The sequence below is a fragment of the Canis aureus genome, chromosome 19 (assembly GCF_053574225.1).
Source record: "Canis aureus isolate CA01 chromosome 19, VMU_Caureus_v.1.0, whole genome shotgun sequence".
In the NCBI taxonomy this organism is placed as follows: Eukaryota; Metazoa; Chordata; class Mammalia; order Carnivora; family Canidae; genus Canis; species Canis aureus.
The window spans coordinates 7,614,909-7,640,193 of NC_135629.1; the positions used below are offsets into that span (position 1 = coordinate 7,614,909).

Below are 25,285 nucleotides of genomic sequence, written 5' to 3' on the forward strand. Positions count from 1 at the left end.
CTGAGCATGACTTTAGGAAGAGAGAGAGAAAGAGAGAAGCAGAGGCACCCAGGAGAAACAGGTGGCAAGGATTCTAACTCCAAGTCTTCCCCTGACTTAAAGGAGTCAGAGGTGATCCCCTTGCCAAGTCTCCATTTCTCTGGCAATATAAAGGACACAATAATGACTACAACTGATTAGATGCTGACCACATGCCAGAAACTGCCCATGTGCTATCTCATTTAATCTCCCTCAAGGGAGGTGTTAAATATCCCCTTTTTACAATTGAAGCAATAAGACTTCGAAGACATTATACTAACACGAGATCTTAGAACTCAAAAATTGCAGAGCTGGAAGGTAGGTTTGGTTGCTTACAAAGCCCATGGGATTCTCCATTAGAGTATACTGGCAGACCCCTTAGAAAGATGCCATTCATCAGTAGCTTGCCTAATAAATACATTTCGTTGGAATCCAAAGAAGAAATAATATGCCCTTAGGGCTCTCCTCAGCTTCTCTGTCAACTCTCTTTGCCCCAAATCCTGCAGACATAGGAGGCTTGGTATCCTATATAAACATTCCTGCCTCCAGGAACAAGCTAGCTTCAAGCAAAAAGAATCAAGCTCATGAGACATCCCTCCCCCCACACATCCTACTCCTACTCCTACCCAGCTTGGACCACAGCTCCCCACAGAGCAGCTCTGGCCTCTTGTGGGATGCGGGTGTATTGGTTGTTGCCATGGTGATAGAAGAACATTACTGTCATGCACAGAGGAGCAGCACAGAGTGGGTCTCCCCTGCCTGGGAAACTCAGAGGATTCATCAGAGGTTGTTTTCTAGTTGCTTCCTCACACCACTTCATGGGTAAGTGAAAGAGCATCCTTTCCACTTAGCATTCAACCCACCCCAGGGACAGCGCTGAGCTTTTTGTACCGAGTGGGTGTAGAAGGCCTCTACTTCTGTTACAGTTCCTCTTCAAGGAGGTTCCTGCCAGGTGGTAGGAAGAGATATTTACAAGATGCCAGTGAATGAGCTGCTGTGTTTATAATCTCAGCTACACTTAGATTGTGAACCAATTAGATTTTTACTGTCAGATCCATGTGGGTTTATCCTCTGCCTCAGCTGCTTATTAGCAAAACAATCTCATGCAGTTCTTTAAAATGAGACTCAGTTTATTTATCTGTAAAGTGGGATCAATCATTCTTTGCAGGTTTTGAAGAAAATTAAGCAAGATCATGTACAAAACAGTGCTCAATACAATGCCTGGCACATATTCATGACAGCAATTTCTTTAAAGAAAGGAATATAGTGACACAGATGTTCTGGTTTGGAGACAAATATTTGAATCCTTGGTTTACCACTTAATAGCTTAATAGCTGTGTAATATTCTGAAGTCAATTTTATTTTGAGTCTCAGTTTCCTCAGGTGTAAAGAAGAGGTCATAATGAGATTCAGAGGCTCAAAACTTATTATGTTCTAAGTGAAGATTTATTTTGAAGACATGGTTATAATATCTGAGGATTTGTGTGAAAAAGACATCCACTTGTTTATTGGTGAAAGGCCATAAGGAATCAATGGCATTACTTCTTAGTATATCTACCCATTAAGAACCTTTCCTCCACCCCCACCCTTGACACCACATTGTATGAGTTCCTGCACAGCTGTCCCCAGGGAAAGTTTCCTTAGTGCCAGGACCAGCTCTGAGCAGATGGCCCCATTTCTTCTCTTGAAAACAGCCAGCTCCAGAGATCGGAGAAAAACTGTCATAGTCCAAGGTCAAACACTTGACTGTTGTTTTAATGAGTGTGATTCATCCTGAAAGCCCATCAGCATTTTCTCTCCATCCCCTCCCCTGAGCTCCAGAGTCTGCAGGACTCTTTACCAGGGCTGGAGGCCCTCTGAAGAGCTGAGACACCAGCTGCCTGGCTTGCCTGTCCCCTTTTCCTGATCAGGGGTGGGTTGGTTTTCCTATTCCTTGGTTTTTATCTTCTCCCTACACTGCCAGTGTCAAAAGAATGTCTTTTCTCATCTCCAAAATAGCATCTGGTCCATTTGAAGCAGGCTAGCAGTAGGCTTTCTGCCAGCATTCTCATTTCTTGAAGGATGGAAGGCATTCCCCCATCCAATTATCTAAAAGTCCTTTTGCCTGATGATTCAGCCAATCCCTCCATCATGAGCCAGTCCAGGGTATCCTAAAGTCACCTTGAACAGATAGATCATAGTGATCATTTCACACATTGCCTTGGATTCTTACATCTCTACAAGGTAAGACTCATGCTCTCACTTAAACAAAGGAGGAAACAGAAACTCTGAGGAGGAAAAGACTTCCCCAAGATCACACAACCTGTCACAGAAGAGCTGAGATTCAAACTCTAATTGAGTTTTAGGAGGAAGAGTTGAACACTCACTTGCCACTTGCTTTTCCTACAAGCCACAGTGAGTGAGCACTTTGGAAAGTGCTGGGGACTAGAGAGCATAACAGCCAAGGGTTCCAAAAAATTATCCCATATGTCATCCATCTCTAGTGTGCCTCCAAGCCTTTGGCCACGCTGTTCCCTCTACTTGAGATATCCTTCCCTATGCCTTGCAGCATGGCACAGTGGAACCACCACAGGCTTTGTGGTAAACAGAGCTATTTTAGAATCCTCACTGTACCATTTGCAGATCTATGCTCTCAGATAATTCATCTAATATCCCTGAGATTTTCTTCTTCCTTAGGACTATCTACCTCATAATGTTGTCATGAGGATTTGAGCAAAAATGGTCTAGCATGGTGCATGGTAGTTACCAGGGGCTCGTGACTACAACCAGTCCTTCCAAATGCAGCTCAGGCACCACAGCTTCAGTGAAGCCCTCCCTGACTATGCCGCCCTCCTCCATGCCCTAATATTCATTTTTTTCTTTCTTCATTCAACAAATACTTAAAATAGATAAATAATGCAATTGTAGTACTCAGCACATGGTATTGTAATTATGGGGTCATGTTCTGTTTTCCTTCATTAAACTGAGATCTTTCTGAAGGCAGAGATTTCAATGGAATCATCTTTGAATCCAGAATGCCTTATCTAGGGCCTGGCAGGAGAAAGGAAGGGTGGAAGAAAGAGAGATGAAAGAATAAAAGGCAGAAGGAAAAGAAAATAAGGCCAAAGACTGCTTATGAAACCTGCTCAAAAACAAACAAACAAATCGACCCCTCAGTATCCAGGCAGACAGGAAAAGCACCTGTTTCTTCCCCAGCCTGTTCTGCAAAAGCCTCTCAATTCCCCCCATTGACAGGAGCCAACAACAGGATGGGAATATCAATGACTGTCTGAATAGGAAGCCTCAGATGAGCCCCGCATGGAGAGCAGAGACAGGCAAGTGGAGAGTGCTAAGGCGCAGCTGCAGGAAGGAAAATTCTGTCTGTGCAGCCGCGGGGGATAGACAGCCGCCCGGACCTGGCAACAGCGCGGCTCTTGACGGAGCTCCGCCCACCTCCAGCGACTGCGGCTGCATCCAGGCAACTGCTCCGCCTGGCCTGTGATGAAGGCAACTACCGAATGGGCAGGAGGACGTGACACTCGCCCAGGTGAGGGCCTGGGCCCACAATAGCTCTACAGAGCTGGAGCTTGGACAAAAAAGCCTTAGACAACATACCAGGGAGGAGAAGATGAAGGTCTTCTTTCTCCCTGCTCCCCAAACAGTGCCCCTACCCACCACCAAATCATCTGAGGGCCTTTTATAAAATCCCATCCTAGGATCACCTGGGTGGCTCAATCGGTTAAGCATCCTACTCTTGGCCTAAGTGTTACATTTGTAAATTTACACTTCTTATAGTTGCTTCTACTGGCATTCTTTCATTTTCTGGTACTTGACTATGAGCATATAAAAATGATTCCTTTTAAAGGATAGAATCAGCTCTCAAATTCAATAACTCAAATGAGGAAGTGAGCAAGATCAGGATGGAGAAAACTTACGAGAATAGTTTGGTTGTATGAGATGTGTTTGGGATAATTTCTGCAATTGTAACACAAGCTCTTGTTTCATAATATGGACCCTACTCTGGAAAACTCAGTGTTAAATCAACCAACCACATCTTCCTTGATGTGAATAAATAGCAGAAAGATTCCTACTGAAATGTTCTATTGTAATATGCAATAAAATATTCAAATATCCAAAAAAATTAAAAAGCATCTGACTCTTGATCTCGGCTCAGGTCTTGATCTCAGAGTCCTGAGTTAAAGGCCCATATTGGGCTCTACACTGGGAAAAAAAAAAATCCCATTCCAATTCCACCATTCTTCCTTCAAATTGCTCATTTCCTAGCCTTCCTTGAACTGGTCTACTATCATCTGCATCTGCTTTATGGGCAGATGACATGCTGTCATACGTCTGTGCCTTTACTGATGTTCTTCCCTCTTCTGGGAAAGCACCCTGTCTATTCTTTGCCCTGTTGGGTCAGTTTCCCAGAAGCAGACCCTGAAACTAGAATCTGAGTGCAAATACTTTGCTCAGAGGTGATACCCAGGAAGCTCCAGTAGGGACATGGACAAGTGAGACCAGGAAGGGAAGAGAGCTAAGAAAAAATACATTACTAAGCAGATTACCACTTTGGGTGGCTGGGGCCCAATCCAACTCAGCAACCCTGGTAGCTATTGTAAAACGTATCTTCGGAGTTACACTCAACAGGTGAGAAAACTAGGGCAATTATCTGCCAAATCCCTTTCAAGATTAGTTGAGTGCACCCCTGGGAGCATCAGCTACCCCAGCAGCCTGCAAGAGCCAGGCATATCTGTTCACCAAAGTTAGTGCTCAAGTAGAGAGTTACAGAATACTAGTACCACCTGCTACCCTTGTCAAACTAGTTCTCATCTTTCGAGGCCCAGTTTAAAAGCCAATACTGCTAAGCCCAAATAAATTTCACAACCCCTTCCCTGCATTCCCAGAGCACATTGATCTTAACTCTATTGACTATTTAAGCTAGTTCATTAAGGTGAATTTCTGCCTTTTGTTCCGACTCAACTGTGAGCTCCTCTAGGACAAAAACTGTGACTTTATTCATCTCAGTGTCCAGAGCCCCAGCACAGGATGGCACATAGATAACAAGTGCTCATTAAATATTAATGTTGGTTGAGAATGCTAATAAACATTGACAAACTCCAATGCCAGCCCAAGATTCCATTTTCCTAAGAGGATACAAATCCCTATTTCCTTTCGAAGAGAAAAATCACATCTTTAGAAAGTGTAATACTGAATGCTGCATCAATTCCCTCAAGGTGACCATTTGTCAGGACCAGAGAAAAATCTACCTCAGCTTGAAGCAGCATAAGCTTTAATTTGCCATATTCCACCCTAGCGTGGACACTTTACAGTGGATGAAAAGACATTCAATTCATATAGATTTGTAGCTGCTTATAATATATATAACATCATTAACCTGTTTTAGTATTCATGGTACCCATTCTAGAAGAGATTAGGTGAATGGGTAGCGTATTCACTCGGCCAGAACCCTCAAAGGCCATCTCTGTCTCAAGGGGTCTAGGTCTTGTCTGCAAGCTCACAGCAAGAACTGGAACCCAAATCAAATAAGATATAATGTTTCTCAAGATAGCCTGAGGAAATACTGCCACAGTGGAGATTTTAAATTGTTGCCAAAAGAACATCCAGCTAGAATACACAGAGGAAGGGAACAAATATTTATAAGAGCAATAAAAAAGATAGATTATCCATCAATAAACTTTAAAAGATATATTCAAAATCTATTTGAAAAAAAAGTAATGTTACTAAGGGACACCAAAGTACCCTTAAAAAAAAAGAAAGCTATATCTTTTTCTTGAGTCAGAAGATTCAACATCAGCGCAGCCCCGGTGGCGCAGCGGTTTGGTGCCGCCTGTAGCCCGGGGTGTGATCCTGGAGACCCGGGGTCGAGTCCCACGTCAGGCTCCCTGCATGGAGCCTGCTTGTCCCTCTGCCTGTCTCTCTCTCTCTCTCTGTCTCTCATGAATAAATAAAATCTTAAAAAAAAAAAAAAGAAGATTCAACATCATAAAGATGTCATTTCTCCCTAAATTTATCTTTAATTTAATGCAATTCCAGTAGAAAAGATACTGACAGATTTGGGGCGGGGCGGGGGGAACCTAGACAAGCTGACTTTGAAATTGATATAGAAAAGCAAGCAAAGAGGTGACTGGCTCATTCAGTCAGTAGAACATGTGACTCTTGATCTCAGGGTCATAAGTTTCAGCCCCACATTGGATGTAGAGATTACCTAAAAATAAAATCTTAGAAAAGAAAAGAGCAGGAATAGATAGGAGAATTCTGAAAAGGAAGAATAGAAAGAGTGACTAGCTCTACCAAATATTAAAACACGGTATTGAGCTGCAATAATTTAAACAATGTGGTACTTATACATCAAGAGACAGATCAATAAATAGGAAACTCATAAACAAGCTAAATATATCCAGAAATCTAGTATAGAATAAGTGTGGCATTTCAAAGCAATGGGGAACAAGATTATTCAATAAACATTGTTGGAATAACTTGAAGATATCAAGTTAGATTGGATCCATATCTCACACGTTACATCAAAAAATTTTCATATGGATCAAAACCAAAACAGTAATAGAAGAAAATGTAGGGTGTTTTGTTTTATAATCTTGGAGTAAGGAAGAACTAAGAATGACATATCTCCGTTATAAAATTTTAAAAATTGATAAATTAGACTGCCAAAACATTTCTTCATGGAAAAAAACCTTCACATATTGAAAAGGCAAAAAGACAAACTGGGAAAAATACTGGCAATTCATACCACAGGCATAAGACTAATTCTCTTATAATTAAAGCTTCTACATTATCAGTAAGGGGAAAAAAAACAATTCTACAGCAAATAGGTAATAGACATGAAAGAAAAAATATAAATGACTTCTAAACCTCCTGCATTTTAAACAAGAATTCAATGGAGTAAATTTCAAGATCAAATTGGCTCTATTCAATGATTTATGGATCAAGGCATCATCCCATCAAGCAATATAAAGAAGCTCTGCTGAACTGTAGAAAAGGAAGGTTTTTTAAGTTTTAATTTAAATTCCACTTAGTTAACATAGTGTAATATTAGTTTCAGGTGTACAAAATAGTGATTCAGCATTTCCATATAACACCTGGCACTCACCACAAGTGCCCTCCTTAATCCCCTCATCTTTGTCACCCATCTCCCCTCCCACTTCCCCTCTAATAACCATCAGTTTGTTCTCTATGGTTAAGAATCTGTCTCTCATTTTGCCTCTCTCTCTCTCTCCCTTTTTTTTCCCCTTTGCCTTTTGTTTTCTTAAATTCCACATATGAATGAAATTATATATTTGTCTTTCTCTGACTTATTCCATTTAGCATTATACCCTCTAACTCCATCCACGTGTTGCAAATGGCAAGATTTCACTCTTTTTTATGGCTGAGTAATAGTCCATATATAAAAATATAGATTTATATATGTGACCACATCTTCTTTATCCATTCATCAATCGATGGACACTTGGGCTCTTTCCATAATTTGGCTATTGTAGACAATGCTGCTTTAAACATTAGGGCGCATGTATCCCTTTGAATTAGTATTTTGGGGACGCCTGAGTGGCTCAGTGGTTGAGCGTCTGCCTTTGGCTTAGGGCAAGATCCTGGGGTCCGGGATCGAGTCCCACATCGGGCTCCCTGCAGGGAGCCTGTTTCTCCCTCCACCTATGTCTCTGCTTTTCTCTCTCTCTCTCACTGTCTGTCTCTCATGAATAAATAAATAAAATCTTTTTAAAAAATGAATTAGTATTTTGTATTTAGGTAAATCATAGGGTAGTTCTATTTTTAACTTTTTGAGGAAACTCCATACTGCTTAAGGAAAAGTTTTTAAAGATTTTATTTATTTGAGAGAGAGAGAGAGAGCAAGAGAGAGCATGAGAAGGAGGGAGAGGGAGAAGCAGGCTCCCTGCTGAGTAGAGAACCTGATGCGGGGCTCAATCCCAGGACCTTGAGATCATGACCCAAGCCAAAGGTAGATGCAAAACCAACTGAGCCACCTAGGCACCCCTGTTAAAGAAAAAAAATTTTAAGGCAGAAAGGGAGCAGGTAAAAGAACTTAGCAAAGAATGCATTGTTTCAGGCAAAGTCACCCTCCTAAGGGGAATGAAAAGGGTCTATTGGGCAGATTATCTCACTAGTTCTGACCAGGTGATTCCCTGTTGACTGCTTAAGGATTACATTTCTGGGGTGCCTGGCTGGCTCAGTTGGTAAAGTATATGGTGCTTGATCTGAGGGTTGTGAATTCGAGCCCCATGTTGGGTGTCGAGATTATTTAAATAAATAAATAAATCTTTTTAAAAAAAGCTTACATTCCTGGAGGATTGAAACTGCAACTATTTTAGGTATTAAGTCTCGGTTTGCTGACATGGGGTCTAGCACAAGTGACTCCATTTTGGACCTGCTGTCTTCTTTTCTAACATGCTTATCAGTTAACTGGGTGATGGGAAATAACTGTATGTTCTTTTTATCTCTAAATTTTATGCCATCTGCCTATGTTACCTAACTTTCAAAAAAATTCAAGTTAGAAAGAAGAAAGTCATTTTTTAGTAATAATCGATTTGACCCTGGGTACTAGCTGATTGGGTAACTGTGGGCATCCAAGGGATACATAGAAAAACAAATGAAGTTGGTAACTAAGGGAGTTAAAAACAGGGTAGGGGAGCTTAGTGAGGTAACCAATCATCTGGAGCTTGGTGTTCAAGCTCTATTTTATGCTAGTTATGTGACTTTAGCAATTGACTTCATTCTATGGCCCTCAATTTTCTAATCTGTGAAATGGAAACAATTATAGTAATTATCTCATTGGGTTTTTCTGAGGTTCAAAGAAGGGATGCATGAAAAATGCTAGGACAATATCAGGCATATAGTAAATGCATAAAGAGCACCTTGCATGTGCCTCGAAGAGAGTGTATGTCACAGCTTAGTGCCTGTGCAGGATAAATACAAGATCCTACATCTCTGATTTCCTAACCTTGACACCTATGAGGCCGTGTCTACATTTCTCGCTGACAGCCACAGTCATCTCCTTTTATCTCAGACCCATAAGAAACAAATACCTCAAATCCTTTTCTGCAGTTATTCTCTTTCTTTCCTAAAGCCTCTGATACCTAAGAATTACAGATTTCTGTTGACTTGCACAGGGCTCACTGGCCCTGAATTCTCCTGGAAAATTCCATTAAGGCTCCAAATATTCTAATCTATAATTACGGCTCAATTGGGCTCATGATAAGAATTCAATGTGTGCAGTTTGCACTATGCTATGCTGTTCCACCCCTGGTCCTTTCAATGAGACTATCCCACCCACATACCACATTCTTGCCAGAACTTAAAAGCAAGCTATAAATGGTAGCTGATACCTTAGACAATCCCTCAAGGCCAGTCAATCCTCCCTGCTATCTAATCTGCCTACCCAATCTATCTCCTAGGTCTGAACTCCTGGCTCCATTCCCAGACTTTGATCCCTGCCTCTGGCCCCTTCTGGGTTTTTGTATTTTGTCTCTCCTTTGGACTTTAGACCTTAGGGCTTCTGAATAATTTTTCATTTGCATAACCATTAGGATAGTTAAGGACTGTACCTTTGTTTCTTCATTAAGGGGGACTCAGATAAGGCTGGCCCCCTACAAGTTTGCCTCTACTGCATCCCCCCTCCATTACAGAGCTCTTGGCCCAGACTTCATGCTGCTCTTCTCCCCTGGGTACCATCCTTAATGCTCTATTCTCAGTTCACCATCATCAGTACCCAAAAGACCCCAGCTGATAAAGTTTGAGAATAAGTCTAACATCCATCTTCACCATGGATTTTCCAAGGAGTTCTGAAAACCTGCAATGTCTCCAAGACCCTGTGGAAATTTTTAATTGCATAATCTGTATATCATCCTATTCCCCCACCTGATCTTGGGTACTTTTTCCCAAACTCCATCCATATGGCTGCCATGTTTCACATGACTCATTTTCTTGACTGCAATTCATTGGCTCACCTAACCCAGGCTAACCCAATCAAAGTCTTTCTCTGGGAGTTTTTTTTTTTTAAATAACTAAAGAATAATAACTAGTCTCAATGAGGGTGGTAACTATAAGGCAAAAATGCAAGACTTATTCAAAGCCCTTTTTACCACCTGTGTCAGTTCAGATCTTCTGAAAAGCAGATACCAGGATGGGATTAGATATGGAAGATATTTCTTAAAGAAACACCTGTGGGGTATAGAGGGAAGGGAGCAGGAGTAGGGCAGCAGGAGCCTCAGAGCGCAATGCAGAACTGACACCTATGAAAGGACAGAGGGAAGGAAGGAGGATTGGTTAGGAAGAGCCTTAGACCACAGCACAGTTCTAAGAGAACTTGGCCAGGCCCATCGGGAGTTGTCAAGCCAAAACTGCATTAGAGGCATAGACCAGCATTAGCCTCCCCACCATGCTTAGTTATTGGCTGGAAATAATTGGGGGAAGCATGGCCTCAGCAAAATGCTATTGTGGGTCCACAGGAGTGGACGAGGTTCTTCAGTCAACTTTGCTCCCTATAACAAACTCTCTTAAAGGAGTCTGTTATTTCAGTACTTTGAGAAACAGACACTAAAACAGGATTGAATGTGCAAGGATTTTATTGGGCAAATCACCAGTCAGAGAAAATGGAAAGGGAGGCAGAAAGGCTGAAAGAATCATTAGACTATAGTGCAAGTCTGACTTCAGGTGACAAAGAAAGGAAAAGTAGCAACCAAGACTAGGAGCCAGTCCAAGGAAGGTTTGACAAGGCGGTAGGGAAATCATCAAGCCAAAAATCAATCATCAAAGCGTTCTTGTCTTCTTAGAAGGAGCCTGACATTTTCAGTCACTATCTTGGAGCAACCCAAGGGGATCATAGCCTTGCAGCAAATAGAAGAAATGAATTTCAGCAGCTGGGACCTTTGGTCAGTGACTTCTCTGTAGCTTCGGGTTTCTCAGGCTCAAACTCATGATCACCTCAAGGAGATCTGGGTGGTGCATTTACATAACCTTCAGCACCACCATACACAGAGAAAGCTGGTTGGCATTAAGAATGACATCAACGGGACACCTGGCTTGCTCAGTGGTTGGGTGCCTGCCTTCAGCTCAGATCGTGATCCCAGGATCCAAGATCGAGTTCTGCATCGGGCTCCCTGCAAGAAGCCTGCTTCTCCCTCTGCTAGTGTCTGTCTCTCTCTCTCAGTCTGTGTCTCTTTCATGAATAAATAAATAAATCCTTTAAAAAAGATGAATGACCTCAAAGGGGTGCCTGGATAGCTCAGTCGGTTGAACAGCTGACTTCAACTCAGGTCATTATCTCGGTCCTAATATGGAGCCCTGCTTTGGGCTCCCTGCTCAGCAGGGAGTCTGCTTGTCCCTCTTCCTCTCCCTCTGTCCTTTCCCCTGCTCATACTCTCTCTCTCAAATAACTAAATAAAATCTTTAAAACAATGAATGACAACAACATAACTAAGAAAAAAGACATAAAGAGAATCCTGGCACTGAACTTCTGATGTCACTTTTTCCTGAAATGCAGATTCCCCTGCCTTTTCACATCATTTAGCTGTTCATCTTTTCCTTAATAAGCCAATAAGTTCCTCTTTCTGCTTACATTCATTTGAATTGGGTTTCTGCAACCAAAAGAATCCTGATTAATACAGACCTAGGGACACCTGGGTGGCTCAGCGGTTGAGTGTTTACCTTCAGCTTCAGCGGTTGAATGTTTGTCTGGGGATCAAGTCCCGCATCAGGTTCCCTGCGAGAAACCTGCTTCTCTCTCTATTTCTCTGCCTTTCTCATGAATAAATAAATAAAATCTTTAAAAAAAAAAAAAAAAAAAAACAGACCTAAAGGAAACAAACTGGTAAAATTTCAGTACTGTCACCAGTCATTAGAGGAAATGTTTTTGGTGATGGAATTCAAATCAAGTTAACTCACAGAGCCTGGGTATAAAGAACGTACAGATTAATGAGATTGATATGGGTATGCCCTATAACAATTTGAATTGTATTTGATGGATAAATGGCTGCTTTTTTTAAAATTTTTTTTAACTTTTATCTATTTATGATAGAGAGAGAGAGAAAGAGGCAGGCGCCCTGCACCGGGAGCCCAAGGTGGGATTTGATCCCGGGTCTCCAGGATCGTGCCCTGGGCCAAAGGCAGACGCCAAACTGCTGTGCCACCCAGGGATCCCTAAATGGCTGCTTCTTTACTAAACTATGAATTCTTTAAGAGCAGGAACATGCATTAGATCTCTGATGTCTGAGCATGTGTAATGGTACCAGGCACATAAGGCTTAATAAATGATTGTTGAATAAGTGAGACAGACCCCTGCTTTCAAGGAGCTCCTACTCTAGCAGCAGGAACAGATGTATAAACACTCTGATTACAATTACAATACAATTACAATAAGTATTAGAATTACATGCAAAGTGCTATGGAATCCACAAGCACAAAGAACATTCAGTTCTGCCTCAAGGAATCCAGAAATATTTACAATCAAGCTGACTTTATGGAATAAAGAAGGGATGCCTGGGTGGCTCAGCGGTTGGGCAGCTGCTGTTGGCTCAGGTCGTGATCCGGGGATCTGGAATTGAGTCCTGCATCGGGATCCTGCGAAGAGTCTGCTTCTCCCTCTGCCTATGTCTCTGCCTCTCTCTCTCTCTCTGTTTCTCTCATGAATAAATAAATAAATCTTTAAAAAAAAATAAGGGATAAACAAGATCACCACTGAGAGAAGGAAGAAAGTTCTTGCTAGGCAGCAGGAAAAGCATCTACAAAAAGATGACATAAAAGCATGAGGAACTTTCAGAAACAGCAAATAGAAAAAAAAAAAAAAGAAAGAAAGAAACAGCAAATAGACTTTAATTTGGCCATGAGCCCCTGTGTCTTAAGAAACTGAGTTGTATTCTTGGGTGAGTAGCCAACACTTAGAAATGGCCTGGAATATAGTAGGAGCTCAATGCGCTTTTTATTTAGATTTTTTTCCACTGCTTATTAAGTTTTAATGAACATATAACATATAAGTTTAAGCAACATATTGGTTGGATATACTTACATATTGCAAAATGATTATGATATCATTAGCTAACACCCTTGTCACATCACATAATTACCATTTCTTTTCTGTTGTAGAACATTTAATATCTACTCTCTCAGCAACTTGCATTATATAATACAGTATTATTAATTATAACTGCTATACTGTTCAATGAATTTTTTGGTAGTATTTCAAAGTGGCTGAAGCATGGTGTTGTATGAAGTATAGCTGGAGGAATTATATGTTCTCATTCATTTGGGGAATATAAATAATAGTGAAAAGGAATAGAAGGGAAGGGAGAAGAAATGAGTAGGAAATATCAAAAAGGGAGACAGAACATAAAGACTCCTAACTCTGGGAAATGAACTAGGGGTGGTGGAAGGGGAGGAGGGAGGGGGTGGGGGTAAATGGATGAGGGGCACTGAGGGGGGCACTTGACAGGATGAGCACTGGGTGTTATTCTGTATGTTGGCAAATTGAACACTAATAAAAAATAAATTTATTATTATAAAAAAAAAGTATAGCTGGAGGAAATAAAGCTAAACAAGCAAATTCAGACCAAGTGGTAATAAATAATAATAAAATTAAATGTAAAGGGGCACCTGGGTGGCTCAGTCAGTTGGTTATCTGATTCTTGATTTCTGCTCAGGTCATGATCTCAGGGTCATGAGATCAAGCCCTGTGTCAGGCTCTGCACTGGGTATGGAGCCTGCTTAAGATTCTCTCTCTCCATCCCCCCACCCCATCTCTTCCCTGACTCTCTAAAAAATTTTAAATTTAAAAATCAACAATATAAAATAATAATAATAACAATAATAAATAATAACAACACTACATGATTGATGTGTGCCAGGCCCATGCTGAAAACTTCACATGCATTATCGTACATAATCTTAACCTTATGAAATTGGCATTATTATAATCCCCCCCTTTTTTTTTTACCATTGAAAATATTGTTGCTCAGAAAGTGAATAGCTTCACCAGGTCAAATAGGAAGGATGGGGCAGAGCTGGGATTCAAACCCAGCTAATTCCAGAGGCAGAGCTCTTCACCACAACATTGCCTCCCTTGCTAAGGAGTATTAATTGATTCTGAGGCAATGGGGAGTCACCAGAGCCACTTGAGATCTGTGTGATGCCCTTAAGCCACACTGCATCAATGACCGCTTTCTCTATTCTCTAGTATGCAGAGTCTGAGAAGTGGGCTGAGGTATAGCCAGAGTGACATGACTACATTGGATGGGGCGGAGCCAAATGAAAATTAGGAATGAGATTGGGGGTAGATGCCAGGAAATGATCTTAAAGGTACTCTTAACCCAAGTACTGAGAACTTGTCATATGCCAGGCCCTGTGTTTGGCACTTCCGTTGCATCCTCTTGTCCCATCCACCTGTACGTAATTCCACCATAGGCATGAGGATTCTGAAGCCCAGAGAAGTGTAGGGTCTCTCCCTAAATTCCCTTAGCTAGTTAGTAGCAAAGCAAGGATTCTAACCCAGGTACTTCTGACTCTTAAACCTATACTCGTTTCATAGCAGAAGACTGTTTATCTCCAGTTTTTATCTTAATCAACTCATCCTTCTTTCCCATCCTGGCCCTGTAACAACAAGAGACAACTATATCCAAGGTTTGAGGGATTATGTCAAACCCTTGGTTTCACCAACTACATAAATGCCTGTTAGTGGTCAGCGCCTTGCCTATTTTGTCAGACTTTTCTCTCTGATCAGCTGTGTTGATAGGTCTGTCACTTAGGTTTGTCACACAGAGAGGTCTGTGTCAAGCTGAGCCACAATCTAAGGTAAGATGCCTTAGAAAGGATTTTACCTGTGAGTTTAATTGGGGAAATTCCCAAATATTAATATCTTTCACTAGGTTCCTCAGAGGAGGAATCACCCTCTTTCCAAATCTCTCATTGATGAAATAGCTCTCATCTCTGTTTTAAAATCTGAAGCTCTGTTTAAATGTGTTCTTTAAAGCTATGCTCTGATAAACTTAGATCTATCACTGAAAGCTCTCCAGCTTAAAAAAAAATGGTAACAACTTCTAAATAAGCTGTCAGAAAATGTGGTAATTGGAGAAAAATTAGTTCGAAGCATCAGTGTGACCATGCCATTACGTAAACTGTTTCTCCTTCTGCTTCACCCAGAGGTGACAAAGGACCCCTGTAGGAAAAAGTGTGTGGCGGAGACTTCTCTAGCCAAACAAGAGTGTTAAGAATGACAAATGAGGCTGTTCCACTCCTGATCTCTAACAAGAGAGGAATGTATGTGAACCAGAGAAGATGCTGAGAATTGAGAAGTCTCTGTAAGAATGTTTAATGTCAACCTTGCTTGCCACATGTCCAGCATGGATAAGCTCCAGGAGGATTTACTGCTAGGACAGATTCAGAGTGTTTCAAAAATATCATCTAACCAGCAGCCAAATCAATTCTCAGTTCTGGTGCTTCCTCTCTTGCCCCACCTGGCAGCAACTCAGGTTAAAAGCTAAAGCTGGGTAGTGGGAGTGGAGAGACTTGCTCAGGGTCAGGAAATAAGGAAGTGTCAGATTAAGGGCTTTTTCTCCAGGCTCATTGTGATTCTGCTGCATATCTACACTGTATTTGTAGGCCATCTTAGTGAAAAAAAATCAGGTCTGTTTCATGTTGTCTTTATCTGTATTCAAAACAAAAATTTATCACCAACTCTGAGAGTCCTCTTTTAGTCTAAAGTAATTCTTCAACAAAGTATTTTGAGAGATTTGTCATTCAGGTTCTCAGACTCCCTATTTTTTCTTATCTTTTTCCTTATTCCTTTTCTCCTGCCCCAAGACTCATCTTAGTCTGCTCCTATTCCCCTGCTTAGTTCCCTCTCCCCAGTTAAAAACTCTCTCAAGGAAAGAGTGTACGCGTATCCACACTGGAATGCTTGAGCAACTGCATTTTAACAAGGTTATAAGAATGGCCTAATACTTAGAGGAATTAATATTTAATGGTAGAACCTCAGAGACCATCTCTAATGGGGGAACGCATATCTTGGGGAAAACAGTCTTCCCAGGGCTTTCAAAGTCATACCAATAGGGAACCACTAATATGCATTATAAATCAGATCCATTTCACCAACTTTATAGATTTGGCTGGTTGCACTAAAAGGCAGTGTGGTGCATTCCTGGACCAGGAATCACCTGAACCTTTCTTTCCTTATACATAAGCTTTAGAAGACGTATCTTATATTCTCTTATTTGACATTCTAGAATTCAGAGGTAGATTTTTCGGTAGTTTTGTAAGGAGTCAGACCTGGATGAGCGTGTCATGTCACTTACCATCTGAGACAACTTGATGAATCATTGAACCTCACTCACTAAGCCTTATTTTCCCCATCTATATAATGAGAATTAAAATTACTTACCTCAGTATTACACTAAGCAAAATAAGTCTGACAGGAAAAAAACAAATACTGTATGATTTCACTTATATGTGGAATTTTTAAAAAAACAAAACAAACAAAACGAAACTAACAGTTACAGAGAATAACTGGTGGTTTCCAGAAGGGAGGGTGGATGGAGGAGTGGGCAAATAGCTGAGGGGATCAAGAGATACAAACTTCCAGATATAAAATAAATAAATCATGGGAGGGACATCTGGGTGGCTCGGCAGTTGAGCATCTGCCTTCGGCTTGGGGCTTGATCCCAGGATCCGGGATCGAGTCCCACATTGGGCTCTCTGGGAGGAGGCTGCTTCTCCCTCTGCCTGTGTCTCTCTGTCTTTCTCTCTGTGTGTGTTTCTCATGAATACATAAATAAGTAAATCTTTAAATAAATAAATAAATAAATAAACATACAGCATGATGACCTACAGTCAATAACATTGTATTGCAAATTTTAAAGTTGCTAAGAAAGGAAATCTTAGAGGTTCTCATTACAGAAAATTTTTTTATAATTTTGTATGGTGACAGACGATAACCAGACTTATTGTGGTGATCATTTGTCAGTGTATACACATGTCAAATCATTATGTTACACACCTGAAACTAATATAATGTTAAATCTCAACTATATTTCAATAAAAATAAAATAAACGTACATATCTCAGAGTGTTATGAGAAATTCAATGAGCTGTGTGGTGCATGAAAGAGCTCAATAAGTATTACCTATTATCATTGCTTTCTGTTAAAGGGGGATCACTTCTTCCTCAGCTAGCTGCCTGTCACCAGATAGTTGGATAGTCTTTTAATAAAGCTTGGGGATGAACCTTCCTTTAGTTTTACTGAATTCTCCAACCTAACTTCAGAGAGAAAATTATGTCCAAAACAATTAGAAGTCTATTGAAAAGAAGGAAAATGATTTCTTTCTTAAACAAATGTAGCTTTAATATTCTAATTTCTCACCCTAGCACTTATGAGTCACTAAAATTAATTGGGTTCGGTATTGAAAGAAACACATTATCCCCCTTATGTTTTCATAATCAGCTCCCTGGAAACTATTTTTAAAGAGAAATCAGTATGTCACACCTGGTCAGCATTATACTATGATTAGTTCTTAAATTAACAAGGAGGAAAAAATATCATATTTTATTAAGTCTTTGTGGAAATGCTGTTGGATTCCAGCAACTGAATAGTTTGTAATAATTCAGCATTGGATCATACCCAAGCAACTATTCAACTAAAGAGTGTATATTTATCCAAAGTTAAAGATGCTTATCATATTTTAAAATACTTCCTTACTTACATGGGCTCCTTACAGTAGCATTGATTTCTTTTCTATTCCCTCTTTAATGCACAATTAAATGAAACTTCTTTACGAGAAATGTAGATCCACAAAAAAGAAAATCCCCCAAACTCTGCCATCTAGTTACCCAAATCAGAAACTTAGAATTCATTCTTGACTTTACCACATATCAGAACCATTGCCTAATCTTGTCAATTCCATCTCCTTCATAATTCTAGAATCTGGAATCTCTCCATTCCCACTGCCATTAATCTAAGATCAAGCCCTCATCCTGTCTGACTTAGGTCCTTTCTACTCCAAATGTGATCCTGGACCAGCAGGATTTGCATCACTTGAGAACTTGTTAGAAAGGCAGAATTGTAGCTCACCCCTCGTCCCCAGCCAGATCTACAGAATCAAGATCTGCATTTTGATAAGATCCCTGGATAATTCATACATACCTTGGAGTTTGAAAAGCACTGCACTAGACCAGCTCAGGAGTGAGGCCTTAGATTCTGCATTTCTAACAAGCTCCCAGCTGATGCTTGATGTGCTTTCCATAGAAAGCACTTGTAACAGCTCCTCATTTGTTTCCCTACCCCCAGCTTGGGAAAATTGGAAGAAGTTCAAATCCTATCCACATTTAGCCAACAAAAGAATCTTTCTAACATATATTTGATAATGTCACTTCTCTATTTAAAACCCTTCCTCAGTGGTCCCTAGCATGGACATTCATTTTAGTAGCAGTAGTAATTATAGTAGTTGTTGCTGCTGATTTGGATTTGCATAATTTTGGAGAGGGAATTTGGTTGATTCTCTTTCCAGTTTGGGAAATCTTCTTTCTAACACTTGGTAGAAGGCAAAGTGGCCTCCCAATGTAGAAGCTGAGAATCGAGATATGTTCTCTGTCTCAAACTTTCTAACAACTAGAGAACTGGGCATGTGACCTAGTTTGGCCAAGCTGAGGTACCCATTTGGGATTTTGAACCTGGAGTTGATACGAAAAGAAACAGAGTAGCAGCCCCAACACCCAATTTCGAGGGGTGAAAGTGGCAGAGGTATCCCGGGCTGCAGGTATATAGGCTGTGCAACCTGAAATGTCCAGTGTTCAGCAATGAGAGTGGCAATGTCCCCAACAGTCTGGTTCCAAAGTTGATTTTGTCTGTGTTTCTGGCTATATCACTTCCTTATGTTCCTGCCCACTTTTCAATCCTGGATCCCTAGCCTTGCTGGCAATTCAGGGAGGTATCCAGTGTCTTGTCAATTACTTCTTTTCTTGCTTGTGTAATCCAGACTCAGTTTCTGTTGTTTGCAGCTAAGACCCCCTGATAGGTAAGGCTAACCAGCCTTGAAAGTCAAGTCTAAAGTCCTTAAACTTTAGCCTTCTTTATTTTTGTATTAGTAAAGATAATGGTATCTGTTGAAACACATCAAATCTCAGCTTAACACAACAGATTATTTTTTGTGTAATGTACTCCAACATTTATGTTCCTGATTGACAGGTGGTTCTTTAAGAAACCAAGTTCTTTCTATCTTAAAGATCTCACATCTCCAGCATGGCCTCCAGATGGTACTCTGCATCAGGCTGGTGAAGTGGAGAAAAAATGTACCAATCTTTATCTGTGATTACAATTAGATATAAGAGCAGACAAGACTTTGGGGCTGGTGGCTGGGTAGAGAAGGGTAATAGAAAGTAGGGCAGGAGATCTGGAAGCATATGGTAGAAATCTGACTATCTCAGTCAAGGGTTCTTTAAAACACAAATAACAGATTTCTTTTCAAAACCATCTTAACCTGGCTAAAAGAAAGGAAAGAAATTTATTTTAAGAATAGAGTAATCTATGATGAGCACCTATTGTATCTATTGCCTTATATCCAGTCCTACTTCCTTTAAGGAGTGTTTCTTTGAGGAGCTACTTTTCTCCTCTCAGTCTATGTGATTTGAGTAGAACTGACTCCAACCCCTGGAATCATGTTTGGCCAATTATGCATTCCATCTCCTTGAACATAGTGATAGCTTCAGAGTTGGGCATGTGACCCAAGCCAGCCTATGACTCAACGGTGAGAACTTTTGGGAAAGAGACACTCTCGGCAGAGATGAAACCTGAATAATCTGTGCCTGGTGCTTCTTTCTGGCAGCTATCTTTCTACCATGGAAATTGCCTACTTGAAACTGACACCAGCACGAAAGAAAGAAGATCCAAAGAATAGAGACGAGTTCCTGACAACATTGAGCATATTGAATCAAGGTAAGCCTGAACCCAGTGTTATTCTTAGAGTCAGTGGATTGATTCTTTTTCATTTAAGCCAGGAGGAGTCAGATTTCTATCATTTATATCTAGAGTCATGACTAACACAGGCAAGAAGTCTAACTGGGAAATCCAGGGAGTCTCTCTCATCTTCTCCTTCTCCAGAGCTTCATTCACCTATTTCTTTCTATGTGCTTGCCACATTATTTTTCTATACAGAATTTCTATCTTTGTGTGTATCTAATCATTAATGACCACCCCATAGCTCCCAAGTTTACATACAGATGTTATCAAACATCTCAAATTCAATTCTCAATTTCTAAGCGAGAGAATCTGAGTGATTCAAACTGGATCAGATGTCCAATCCTAATCTAATGAGCTGAGGCTCAAGAGGCTTTTGCATTTCATATAACTCTCTTAGACCTCAATTTCTTCATCAGTAAAATGAGGGAAATGGCAAAACCTACCTCAAATGTATTGGAGGACTAAATGAGATCACACATGTAAAGTTCTAAGCATAGTACCGAGTGTGTAGTAAATACAGAATAAATATAAGCCCTGAAAATAATATTTCATTGTAATGATGATGCTCTTCCTCTGTCCTTGGTGTCCTTAGATTCTTCCTAAAGTCAGGGTGATGTTGAAGCTGTAAGGAGTGTTGAGGGTCTCAGCTATCGGTGAGAGGAGATTTGAGGTAGAAAGCCAGACAGGTGATTACAGTGGTACAGGGTTCCACCAAGGAGGTAGGCTTTGACAGTGCCAGAAGAGGGAGGGAATATTTGAAATTCAGCCACAACACTTTTCCCTCCAGTAAAGGGAGGCTCTTCTCCCCTAAAATGAGGTTGCTCCCTTCAGAGAAATTCTCAGTCAACTCAGCCCTTCACCTGATTTCCCTCGGGTTTGTCTACACCAACAAGCAGAGTGAAGAATTTAGAAAGACTTGTAATGGTAGCATTTGAGGCATTATTTCATTGAATCCTCACAACATTCCCCCTTGAAATAGGTATCACTATCATTATCATTATCATTATTTCTTTTTCATAAATGAGAAGACAGGGGCTGAAAAGGGTTAAATAGGTTGGCTGAGGTCTCAGAGCAAGTAAGTGACAGAACCATAATATGAACCTACATCTGTCGGATTCCAATTCCCTATTCTTTCTACTGGGCCATGCCTAATTCTACAGTGTCATGATTTACCTACCAGTCTCACTAGCTAAATAAAATCCATTACTTTCGTGACTTCTCAAACAACTGGTACAAGCCCCAAGTCACCTGATGGAACAGAGGGTAGTTGTAGGAGGATTGAGCTAAGTTCTGAAAAGTAGGGAGGGGCTAGATTTTTAGGAGTTGGCCTTTTGGTGGTGGTCTGAGAGTGCTATTGGTGCTTGGAGGGAAGTTATGCCAAAAGATAGCTCTTCTCACTCTCGTACTTCTATGAACTAGATTGTGTACCCCCTCCAAATTCATACGTTGAAGTTCTAACTTCCAGTGTTATATATTTGGAGATGGGACCTTTGGAAGATAATTAGGTTTAGTTGAAGTCATGAAGGTCAGGCCCTCCTGATGGGATTAGTTTCCTTATAAAAAGAGACACCAGAGCACTTGCTTTCTCTCCACCATGTAAGGACATAGTGAGAAGGTTGCCGTATGCAAGCCAGGAAGAGAACCCAAACAATGCTGGCACCCTGATCTCAAACTTTCAGCCTCCAGAACTGTGAGAAAAAAGATTTCTCTTGCTCAAGCTACCTAGTCTATGATATTCTGTTATGGTAGCCTGAAATGACTAAGACATATTTTGATTTATGATAGTTTATTTTATGTGACAACTTTACTAGGCCATAGGATAACGAGATATTTGTTTAAACATTATTTCTAGTCCCTAGGTATGTCTGTATGTCTGTGTGTGTGTCTATGTGTCTGTCTATCTAGGTATTTCTGAGATTTACATTTGTTTGGGGGTTTTTCTGTTGTTGTCTTTGTTTTGTTTTGTTTTTAAAGATTTTATTTCTTTGACAGACCACATTTAACATTTGAATGGGTAGAATAAATAAAGCAGATTGCCCTCCCCAGTATGGGTCAACCTCATCTAATCCATCCACAGAAGGCCTGAATAGATTAAAAGTTTGAGTGAAAAAAGAATTCTTTCTTTCTGCCTGATTGCTCTGAACTGTGACAGTGGTCTTCTCCTGCCTTCATACATGGACATGGACTGGAATTTACACCATCAATTCTCCTGCATCTCCAGTTTTCCCATGGCAAATCTTGGATTTCCAGGCTCCAGAACTATGAGAAATAAATTTCTGTTATGTAAAAATACCACCCAATCTGTGGTATTTTGTAACTACTAAAGCTAAGACACACACCCAACTTCAAATAAGTACCCAAGACACACATCTGACTATGATGCAAACCCAAGTCAAGACCACCTCTGGAGGTTCCTTTTCCCCAGTTTTACTTAAATGAGTGTACAGGGAAGGGTGAGGAGATAAAAGATTTCATAGCTGCATCTCTAGGGACATCCCTCAATCCCATCTCCAACACAGTGGGCAGGAAAGGCGTAACCCAGCCTGTAAGGAAACAAGTTTTATGGCCTGAAGCCCACATGGACCATCCAGTCTACCCCATGAAAGGCTAGGGAAGAACCAATGGCTAGGATAGGACACAGGGCCTTTTCCCCCTTCTCTCCATTCATTTTGTCACTGTCGTAGTCCATTTCTTCTTCAATGTCTGCTCAGATTCTTATTATGCCTCCTAGTTTTTCTGTGTGCCACCTATCTCTTCTCTCCCATCCATCCTTCAACATGCGACTGGGAAAGTCTTATCTGGTTTTGTCCCTTTGTTTCTCTGTGATTAAAAACGTGGGCTTTGGAGCCCAACTGCCTGGGTCTATATCTCTGCTCTGCTATTTCCAGCTTTGTTGCTATAGTAAGTTACTTAGTTTCATCACCTGTAAAATGGGGTTTCTGGTAGGTTGGATGGTGACCCCCAAACAGATATGTATGTCAACATTCTGATCCCTGGAACCTATGAACATAATCTTATTTGGCGGGGGGGAAGCCTTTATAGAAGCTAACAATCTTGTGAGGGTGGGGAAGAGATCATCCTGGATTACCTGGTAGGCCCTAAATCCAGTGGGGAGGAGATCATCCTGGATTACCTGGTGGGCCCTAAATCCAATGACAAGTGTCAAAAATAAATTGACTGTAACAATAAGAGTTTATGGGACACCTGGGTGGCTCAGATGGTTGAGTGTCATACTCTGGTTCAGGTCATGATCTCAGGAGTGTGAGATCAAACCCTAGGTTAGGCTCTGTGTCCAGCAGGGAGTCTACTTGAGATTCTCTCTCCTCCTCTCTTCCTGTCCCTCCCTGACTCACATGCACACACTCTCTCTCTTTAAAATAAATAAATAAATCTTTAAAGAAAGGATTTATTTCAAGTTCCCAGTTCTATTCTATTGATCTATACATCTATACTGTATAAATCATTTTTTTATTGAGATACAACTTATATGCCATAGAATTAACCTTTTCAAAGTGTACAATCCAATGGTTTTGGTATACTCATAAAATTGTGCAATCATTACCACTATCTATGGGCTCATCTTGGAGATATTTGCAGGTTTGGTTCCACACTAACACAATAGCAAATATCACAATAAATTGAGTCAAATGGATTTTTTTTTGGTTTCACAGTACATATAAAAGTTATGTTTCACTATAGTCTATTCAATGTGCAAAAGCATTATGTCTAAAAAAATATTGTACAAGCCTTAATTAAAAATACTTTATTGAGAAAAAATGCTAACCATCATCTGAGATTTCAGCAAGTTGTAATCTTTTTGCTAGTGGAGGGTCTTACTTCAATGTTGATGGCTGTTGACTGATCAGTATGGTAGATGTTGAAGGTTGAGGTGGCTGTAGCAATGTCTTACAATAAGACAACAATGAAATTTGTTGCATCAAATCACTTTCCTTTCATAAATAATTTATCTGTAGAATGCAGTGCTGTTTGATAGCATTTTACTCACAATGAACTTCTTTCAAAATTGGAACCAATCCTCCCAAACACCTCCACTGCTTTAGCAACTAAGTTAATGTAATATTCTAAGTCCTTTGTTGTCATTTCAACAATTTTCATAGCATCTCCACCAGGAGTAGCTTCCATTTCATAAAAACTTTCTTTGCTCATCCCTAAGAAGAAACTCCTCATCCAGTATAGTTTTATATGAGATTCCAAAATTCAAATATAGTAGTAATGAAAATTTTTGAACTATTGTGAAAATTACCAAAACATGACACAAAGACACAAAATAAGTGATATTGAAAAAATGGCACCAAGCGTCTTGCTCCATGCACAGATTTGCTATGAACATTCAAATTGTAAGAAAAGGGATCCCTGGGTGGCGCAGTGGTTTAGCACCTGCCTTTGGCCCAGGGCGCGATCCTGGAGACCCGGGATCAAATCCCACGTCAGGCCCCCGTGCATGGAGCCTGCTTCTCCCTCTGCCTATGTCTCTGCCTCTCTCTCTCTCTGTGTGTGTGACTATCATAAATAAGTGAAAAAAAAAAAAAACTTAAAAAAAAATTGTAAGAAAAAAAAACAGTAAGTGCAATAAGGTGAAGTGCAATAAAATGAGGTACAACTGTAATTCTGGAACATTTTTATCATCTGTAAATCCTTTTTTGATCCTTTCTTTCCAGACAGGAGTTTTGAGTAATGGTTGGGCTTTAATTCCTCATTTTGTTTTGTCCCTGTAGGTAGGGTGATCTCCTCATGTTAGTTTGTCTGGGACCTTCCTGGGTTTAAAACTGAAAGTCCCACATCCCAGAACCCCCTTAGTCTGGGAAAACTGGAATGGTTATTCCCCTTTCTTATAGGAAACATCATCAATGCCCTGCCCATATTCCTTGGCACCTGAATGTTTACCAGACACCTTCCTACCGCCAACTCCTGCATCTCTGCTAAAGACTTCCTCCAAAGCCTTGTAAGCTTTCTCTGAACAGAACAGCAGGATGGAATTAAATCCTGCTCTACAGGAACAGTTCTGATGGCAACTGGAACACCAATACCCCAACTCTGTCTCCTCTTGGGTGAGATAACTCCATAGGGAAGAGTTTTACACTGGTTCCTGTTATTTCCCCAGCAAGATAAGCTCCTTTTACCCATGGTGATAGCTGGCTTGATAACATGCCTTTTACTGTTTGCCTTCCCTTGCTGTCTCACTACTCCAGTCTTCAATCTTTATATCAGGGTCAAATCCAAAGACAGTCCCCTGTCCTACATCTTTGAAATAGACAACTAATGCTTTCTCAAATATATGTAAAG

At 40.5% G+C, this 25,285-nt stretch overlaps 1 protein-coding gene across 1 annotated transcript; it reads left to right on the top strand.

The window, feature by feature from the left end:
• The first annotated feature begins 425 nt into the window (after window positions 1-425).
• On the top strand, window positions 426-25,285 carry LOC144289559 (uncharacterized). Its single transcript, XM_077857794.1, has 3 exons — window positions 426-840; window positions 19,848-19,957; window positions 24,838-25,285. The coding sequence occupies exons 1-3, from the start codon at window positions 467-469 to the stop codon at window positions 24,876-24,878; spliced, it is 525 nt and encodes a 174-aa protein (XP_077713920.1). The 5' UTR covers window positions 426-466; the 3' UTR covers window positions 24,879-25,285.